Source organism: Pogona vitticeps, chromosome 6, assembly GCF_051106095.1.
Source record: "Pogona vitticeps strain Pit_001003342236 chromosome 6, PviZW2.1, whole genome shotgun sequence".
NCBI lineage: Eukaryota > Metazoa > Chordata > Lepidosauria > Squamata > Agamidae > Pogona > Pogona vitticeps.
This window is the reverse complement of record NC_135788.1, coordinates 113,364,792-113,373,900: the sequence shown is the minus strand read 5'-3', so window position 1 is coordinate 113,373,900 and position 9,109 is coordinate 113,364,792. Positions and strand designations below refer to the sequence as shown.

Here is a 9,109-nt window from a genome sequence, read left to right as displayed (position 1 = left end):
TGTGAAGATGTCATCCAGGGTTGGTAGCTGGAGCCCGATGATATTCTGGGCAATTTTAATGGTTCTCTGTAGAGCTTTTTTGTCCGCTACAGAGCTACTCCCAAACCATGCCAGAATGCCATAGCTTAGGACACTCTCAATGGTGCTACGATAGTATGACAGAAGCAAATGCTGAGATAAATTTAACTTGCCGAGCATTCTCAGGAAATACAGCCTCTTCTGTGCCTTCTTCATTAGCGTGTTGGCATTTATAGTCCATGAGAGGTCCTCTGAGATGTAAGTACCCAGAAATTTAAAACTACCAACTCTCTCCACTTCCTCACCGTTTATGTACAGTGGTAAATGTACATATCTCTTCCTCCTAAAATCAATTATGAGTTCTTTAGTTTTTTTGATGTTAAGTGTGAGATGATTTTCTTTACACCAAAGTATCAACCTTTGTACTTCCTTTCTATAAGCAGACTCATTGTTCTTATTTATGAGCCCCACCACTGTCGTATCATCCGCAAATTTAATAATTGCATTGGTGTTATACAGTGGGGTGCAATCATGTGTGTACAGGGAATAGAGGAAGGGACTTAGCACGCAGCCCTGGGGAGCTCCTGTACTTAGTACCAGGGTAGAAGAATGGTGAGATCCCATCCTTACTGACTGTGGCCTATCTGTCAGAAAATCCTTTATCCACATGCAGATCTCCTGAGGTAATCCCAGGTTGATCATTTTAAAAAACAACCTATTTGGTAGAATGGTATTAAAAGCAGAGCTATAATCCACAAACAACAGCCTCGCATAAGTTCCCTGATGTTCTAAGTGGCTCAATACAGTATGGAGTACAATGGACACAGCATCATCAGTAGATCTATTTTTCCTGTATGCAAATTGCCATGGGTCCAAAGAAGGTGGAAGACTAGCCTTAATGTAATCCAGCACCAATCTCTCAAAACATTTCATAACAACAGATGTTAAAGCTACTGGTCTGTAATCATTGAGAGATACCACAGCTGACTGCTTGGGGACTGGCACTATAATAGATGTCTTCAGGCAAGTGGGGACTGAACACTGCAACAAGGATAGATTGAAAATATCCGTATGAAAATATCTTTCAGTAAAATAGGGTTTATATTTAATGTAAGAGTTATGATGCTTTTTCTCTTAGCTGAGCTATGGCTCCATCAGTCCTGCATTGCGTGACAAGAGTCAGTTCCCTTCTTTGTATTGGATGGTCCCCAACGAAGATGCTCAGTATGATGGGATTGTTGAACTGTTCATGTCTTTTGGATGGAACTGGATTGGTGTCATTGTTTCCAAGGATGACAGTGGGGAAACATTCCTTCGAACCTTGAGACCAAGACTTATGCAGAGTCATATCTGCATTGCTTGGACAGAGGAAATCCCAATTGTGACCCAGTTTTCACCAAAAGAAATAAGTCGGGTAACCCTGGGGCCAATCTATTGGACTCTTTCTCTGACTAAAATTAACGTGATTCTTGTGTATGGAGACAGGCAGTCTCTGGAGGGGTTACGATTAGTTTTAGACATCTTTGAATTTGGGGAAATACAGCCTCAAAGGAGGGTGTGGGTGACCACGGCTCAGTGGGATTTCACAGCTTTACCTGCTGGAATAAAAGTGACCACAAAATCATTCAGTGGAACCTTGTCCCTCAGACTCCACACAAACGTGGTGCCAGCATTTGAGAACTTTCTGGAGAATATGAACCCATATCAGGATCAGATTTATTTCATCCATCAGTTTTGGTATACTGCATTTCTCTGTTCCTTGCCACTTTATAACCTCAGTTTTCCAAATCGAAAGACTTGTAGTGGGAGGGAGAAGCTGAGGAGCCTTCCTGGAAGTGTGTTTGATATGGGCATGTCTGGCCAGAGCTACAGTACCTACAATGCTGTTTATGCTGTAGCTCATGCGCTCCATGCAGCCTTTTCAACAAGAGCTATGCAGAAGCGGAAGGGGCCTGGAGAGAAATGGAGCCTCCAGGACATTCAGCCATGGCAGGTAATTGGAACTAGAAAATGATAGAAATTGTGCAATGTGAGAAACAGGGCATTATTCACTCCTGTTGAGTGAAACAATCTCATTGAAAAACAAAAAATAGATAAATGAAACTAAACTAATCCAATACCAACACCAAGAAGAATAGAGGAAAGTGTCTTTGTAGCCTGAACAACAAAGTCACAGCAGAAAACAGAGGAGCTGTCAATGAGCGTCTCTTTCACAACTGCATCAGATGTCTTTCCAAAGTTCCCTAATTTTGTTTTAAATGATTTGTTTTTTAAAATACATGTTTCGATGAAGTAAATTAATTGCCTCTTAAATGAGAGAAATGTTTTAATAATATAACATTACTCTTCTGACAACAGGATTTTTGCTTATGATTTTATGTTCCTCAAAGGAAAGTTGCAAGGATCAGGAGACACATCACTTGATAGATAAAATGGGCAAAACTGCATTGGTTCATTGAGAAGCCCAAGAAATATCCCACTAGATATTATTTTTCCTCTTCCAATATGCTTTAGAGGGATTGTTTTCAATTACTTGAAAGTACAGAGTATTAATCCATTTCCTGGAGTCTAGTAAAGTTATATTTTTCTACTCCAATCCAGCTTCACTCATTTCTAAGAAACATTCGGTTTAACAACAGTGCTGGGGAAGAAATATTTTTCAACGAGAAAGGAGACTTAGAAGCAGGATATGATATCGTCAATTTTGTCAGGTTCCCCAACGAATCCTTCCAGACAATCCAGGTTGGAAGTGTGAACCCTGCGGCTCCTGAGGGCCAGAGATTCGTATTGAATGGAAGTGCCATCACCTGGAATGAGAAGTTTAATCAGGTGCATATATTTATTCTTCAGCACGTGCAGTATCACGAGTTTCTTTTGTGAGCATATTTGATGCTGGTATCTATGTGAGGTGATATTTTGTCAGAAGAGGCGAGAAGCCCTTTGTATAGAAGTGGACAGGTTGATTCTCAAAGCTGCTTCACTTGAAGTCCGTTGTAAGAGTCAAAATGGAAGGTTATGAGAGCTGGGATAACAGTTCAAGAATATCTCTTGTGGTCTTACACCTCGTACCTTTCCACTGGCTGACAAAAAAGTATTTTGAATTATCAGTTCTAGCTTGGCTTCCAGAGATCATTTGTAACCATTTGGTTGTTTCTTCAATTTATAGGCTGCCTTTCTCCACATAAGGGGACTGAAGGCAATTCCAAACATTAAAATAATATAATTGTGAACAACTAACTAATATACAGTATAATAAATAAATGTAGGTAAACATTAACAATGATCAAAACTTTAAAATGACATTTAGGTATTTATTATGAATGCCTGCCTGAGAAGATGGGTTCTCATCGTTCAGCCTTATCATCAGAGGAGCAGCTTTCCATAACCTGGGAGCTGCCACAGAGAAGACCCGCTCTCGTGTCTCCATCAACCGTGCCTGCACTGGCAAAGGGACAGAGAGAAGGGTCTCCTCTGATGACCTATGAGACGGAGAAGGCTCAGAAAGAGAGATACAGTCCTTCAGGTAGCCTGTACTGAAACAATACATAGCTTTATAGGTAATGACCAACACTCGTAATAGGGCCTGGGAACGGACTGGTAGCCTGTGCAGTTGTTGCAACAGGGGCGTTATAGGCTCCCTATCACTGGGACCAATCCATAGTCTGGCTGCTTCATTTTGAATCAGCTGAGATTTCTCAACCGTCCAGAAAGACAGCCCAACACAGCGTGTGATACAATAATGGAAGCGGGATGTAACTAAGGCATACTTCACTGTAGTCAAATCAGACATCTTGAGGGATGAGCACAGCTGTCACCCCAAATTTAACTGTGCAAAGCACTCCTGGCCAAATCTGGGCATCGATGCTGAGGGATGAATCCAGAAGTCCACTCAATCTGCGAACCTGTGCTTTCAGAGGGAGCAGAACCCAATTTGGCAAAGGTCGAATCTCTGTTCTGTCCTCTGCCTTCCAACGGACCAGGACCACTTCGGTCTTGTCTGGATCAAATGTTAGTTCGTTTGCCCTCATCAAGCACATTATAGATATCAGGCACTTGTTTAGAACCAAGACAACCTACTTGGCATTAGATCAGACTTGGGCAAAGTGCGGCCCAAGGGCCACATGCGGCCCGCGAGCCGCTCCTGTCCGGCCCGCCAGTCGTCACTCCAGTCCGGTGTTCAAGCACTTGTTCAAGCGCCAGAGAGACTGATTTTCTCTCACTGAACAAGTTAATCATCAAAACCATTTATAGCTTTTTGTCTAAAGTTGGTTAGTTGCTTATCTTTAATATACTGCAAAAAACCTCTTTAGTATTTGTGAAGATTAACAAGTTTAAAATAAAAAATATCATAACATCACTGTTTAATTTTATTTTTAAGTAAGTTGGTTCAGCCCCCAAACACAGTTCAGATATTTCATGTGGCCCTCTATAGAAATCAATTGCTCACCCCTGCATTAGGAAGCTTGTAGAGACTGGGAGGATCCTTAAATCTTCCATTGAGTCAATTGGTTATAAAAATGCATGGATCCACCATTCAGTAACTGATGCAATTTGCCTACACTAGATAAGAATAGGAGATGGACTCAGGCAGGAGTGTGTTTTGGGACTGCTTGCACCATGTCTCCAAAGAAGCACAGCAAACTTGATGGAAACCCATTAGGATTCTGGCAAAAAATACAACCCTTGTATTGTATTTTAAAAGAAAGTTAATTCTCAATACTTTTCCTGCTAATTGTCATTAGAGTCTGCCCAGGTCCACCTGTGTGGAGAGCTGCCACCCTGGAGAGAGCATGTCTGTCCAACTGGGGAAGCAGGTGTGCTGCTATGATTGTGTTGCGTGCCCCAATGGGAGGATTTCAATCCAGATGGGTAAGTGAAGGAATCCAGAAGCACCTATGTAGAAATACAAGAAATTGAATTGCATCTATAGTGGCATTTCTGGCTTATTTTTTAAAGTTCAGGTTGTCATAAGAGATTATCAACTTTGAGAAAAAAATGCAGGACTCAATTACAGAAGTATTTTTTCTAATAAATTAAGGTTGGGTGATTCCAAAGCTGAGATGATGTTGCTTTCTTTCAGATGCAGAACAATGTAAGAAGTGCCCTGAGGACCAGTATCCAAACAAGAATCAAGACAGGTGTATTCCCAAAGCCCTAAGCTACCTGTCTTATGAGGAACCCTTGGGCTCAGTATTGAATAGCTTGGCCCTCTTCCTTTCTTTCACCACCGTAGTGGTGATGGGGACTTTCATTCATTACCGTCACACTCCCATGGTCAAAGCCAACAACTGGAGCATCACCTGTGCCCTCCTTTCCTCTCTCCTCCTCTGCTTCCTCTGTTCCTTCTTCTTCATTGGACAGCCTGGAACTCTCACCTGCCTTCTGAGACAAATGGTGTTTGGTATCGTCTTCTGTCTATCTGTTGCTTGTGTCTTAGCCAAAACCCTCACTGTGATAGTAGCCTTCATGGCCACAAAGCCTGGACATGGGATGAGAAGATGGGTTGGGAAGCGACTGGCAGGGTCAGTCATCATGGTGTCTTCTCTTATTCAGGCTGGTATCTGTGCGGTCTGGTTGATTATCTCTCCCCCCTTCCCAGAGTTTGACATGCATTCTGAGACTGACACAATCACAGTTCAATGCAATGAAGGTTCAGATCTCATGTTCTATCTTGTCCTGGGCTACATGGGGTTATTGGCCATCCTCAGTTTCTTGGTAGCCTTTTTTGCCCGGAAGCTGCCTGATACTTTTAATGAAGCCAAATTAATCACTTTCAGCATGCTGATGTTTTGTAGTGTTTGGGTGTCTTTCCTCCCATCCTATCTGAGTACTAAAGGGAAATATATGGTAGCTGTGGAGGTCTTCTCCATCTTAGTTTCCAGTGGTGGGTTGCTCGGTTTTATCTTTCTTCCCAAATGTTACATTCTTCTTCTCAGGGCTGATCTGAACACCAAGGAGCAAATAGTAAGGAATAAGGTGAGATGCAGGTGAAAAGAAAATCACATCATCATAAGTGACTTCCTCTGGGAAAAGTCTACACATACAAAAGAAAGAAATTATAGATATCTTAGACGTCTTGAAAACTGTTCTGGTTTTCTACTTTGTTAATGTTACTTTAGGCAGAAAAAATCTTTGTTGCGTTTATGAGAACATACCTGCACAAATAAATTCCAAGTGGGTGCAGTATTTTTCTTTCATTTTATTAGACAGCATGTTGCTTGTATGTTGAGTGACAATTGAGCATTCAGGTTGATCTTGCGGATGGCATAAGCAAATGCCAAGATATGCTGATAATTTTAATACAGTGGTGCCTCGCTTAACGAGCGCACCGTTTAACGACAAATCCGCATAGCAATACGGATTTTGCGATCATTTTTACGATTAGATAGGCTAAACATCGCATTGCAATGATTGGTAAACGTTTCGCTTACCGATTATCGTATTGCAATGTTTTTAGAACAGCTGATTGGCGGTTCCAAAATGGCCACCCCATCAACAAAATGGCTGCCTGCAGCATTTTTGCGCCATGCCCTCGCTTACTGAGGCGGAGAAAATGGTGGCCGGATGGGGAATCTTCGCTTACCGGTGAGTTTTTCCCCCATAGGAACGCATTAAACGGAGTTTAGTGCATTCCTATGGGGTTTTTCATTTCGGATAGTGATGTTTCCGGATAGTGACGTTAATCCTGGAGTATAATTTCATATTGACTATTTTTAATGGTTTAAAAGTTTTTAAAGTTTTAATATTGTTGTATACCATTCAAAGACCACTGGTAATGGCACGGCTAAAAAATCTGTAAAAAAATTAATAATTCTTTGGAATCAGACTGCAATTAACTTTGACAAAACTATCCTATTTTCCGCTTCAATAATCAGTTATGCTACATATACAGTGGTGCCCCACATAACAAATGCTTCGTTTAACGACAAATCCGCATAGCGATGTGTTTTTTGCGATTGTTTTTGTGATCACATTGCGATGTTTTAGATCCAAAACATCGCCTTGCGATGATCGTTAAGCGTTTCGCATAGCTATGTTTTAAGAACAGCTGATCGGCGGTTCCAAAATTGCCACCAGGTAAATAAAATGGCCGCCTGCAGTGTTTTCGCGCCCTTTCTTCTCTTACCGGGCAGCGAAAATGGCAGCCGCATGGAGGATTTCTGCAGAACGGTGAGTTTTTTGCCCATTGGAACACATTAAACGTGTTTTAATGCATTCCTATGGGCTTCTTTGTTCTGCATAGTGACGAATCCGTATAGCGACGATTTTTTTGGAATGGATTGTTGTCACTATGCGGGGCACCACTGTATTGTGCAATCAGTTCAGTGCTCAGAGCTGGTTACATCTAGCCACCTGTACTTAAAGAGAAATCATTCTCAAACAGATAATTCTGTTAAGGAAGCTGGTGTAAGACAATAGGCTGGTCATTACTGACTGCTTTTCTTTCTTTGTTCTGGACATAATACCTGTAAGCCCAAGACACGGCCCGGTCTGCTGATGAGCTCTTTGGCAGTGTGGGCCACCATTATCCCATTCCTGGGATTGCGTGAGACAAGAAGCTCTTGCAGAGTAAACTGAGAGGATTGGGGAAGAGGGAGTATTTAAGGCAAGGTTCCTCTTACCTTCAGGGACGTGGTGGCGCTGTGGGCTAAATCGCAGAAGTCTGTGCTGCAGGGTCAGAAGACCAAGCAGTCGTAGGATCGAATCCACGCGACGGAGTGAGCACCCATTGCTTTGCCCCAGTTCCCGCCAACCTAGCGGTTCGAAAGCATGCAAATGCAAGTAGATAAACAGGGACCACCTCAATGGGAAGGTAACAGTGTTCCATGTCTAAGTCGCACTGGCCATGTGACCACGGAAGATTGTCTTTGGACAAAACGTTGGTTCTGTGGCTAGGAAATGGGGATGAGCACCGCCCCCTAGAGTCGAACAGGACTGGACAAAAATTGTAAAGGGGAACCTTTACCTTTACCTTCGTCTTACCTTTGTTAGGGTTTTGGTGACAGTAGAATACGCAGAGTTATTAAAGACACTTTACCAGTTCTTCTTGTGCTGCAAGACAGTTGTATTTACACGTATTTACAGTTATATACAGGCAGGTATCTTAACAGCACAGCAGGAACTCTTTATACAAACGGACAGCATGCGTGGCAGCAAGTGATAGTGGAGGAAGAGAAAGAAGCAAACACACAATCCACTTATATACATTTACATGGCATATTTTGTCCAATCAGAAAACAGATGACTTCATGCTTTGCACCTGGTCTTCTCCTGGTTTCAAGTCATTACATCATGTCCAGAGTGATTCAGCACTCTCACATCTGTGCACAATGGCAGCTCGTTAATGAAACACATATACAGGTTCAGGCTTATAAAATTTCTATACTCTGACAACCTTCAGCCTCTTTCTTTTCATCAGCCCACCCACCCCCCACCCTGAATGCTAGTGTGAGTTTTACTGGTTGCCGGTTTGGGGCTGAATAGGAAATTTTGATCTGCATCCTGATTGGCCTTTGGAATCGGGGATTTTTCGCCTATCCCACACTGGCTAAGGGGCGCTGGCATAGTGAGAGGTGGTCAAATGTGGTCACACAGGTGGGTAGTACAGATAAAAGAGGTTTCAGTGAGTCCCCTCACAACCACAGCTAATGTATAGCCAATGTTTTAAAAGCCAATTAAAAACATGGCTGTTTAGGCAGGCCTTCCCTCTGGCCATTATTTGATTTATTTTTGTTTTCCATCTTGACCGATTATTTATTTTATTTTTGGATGCTGATATTATTTTAATTGTTTTGTTGTGTTTGATGTATGCTGCCCAGAGTAGTCGAAATGACTAGATGGGCGGGATAGAAATGTAATAAATAAATAAAATTAATAGCTCATCTGATCTCCCAGCGCTGCAAATCGTGCCATTACAATGGGGGAGAAGATCTGCTGGGGCCGCTCCCGGACCAACAGTCAACAAGAAGAATGGGACTTGAGGTCTGTGGGGTGGACAAATTTGGGCTGGCTGGGGTCTCACTGTCTTCATCACTGCGGGATCTTGGGGCTCGGGACTTGCCCATAGTTAGGTTAGGGATCTGTTGAGACC

The 9,109-nt window shown here is 42.4% G+C and overlaps 1 protein-coding gene across 1 annotated transcript; it reads left to right on the top strand.

The window, feature by feature from the left end:
- Positions 1 to 4,883: 4,883 nt before the first annotated feature.
- On the top strand, positions 4,884 to 6,204 carry LOC140708276 (vomeronasal type-2 receptor 26-like). The gene is made up of 2 exons (XM_073003664.2): positions 4,884 to 4,887; positions 5,099 to 6,204. The coding sequence occupies exons 1-2, from the start codon at positions 4,884 to 4,886 to the stop codon at positions 6,007 to 6,009; spliced, it is 915 nt and encodes a 304-aa protein (XP_072859765.1). The 3' UTR covers positions 6,010 to 6,204.
- Positions 6,205 to 9,109: the final 2,905 nt, after the last annotated feature.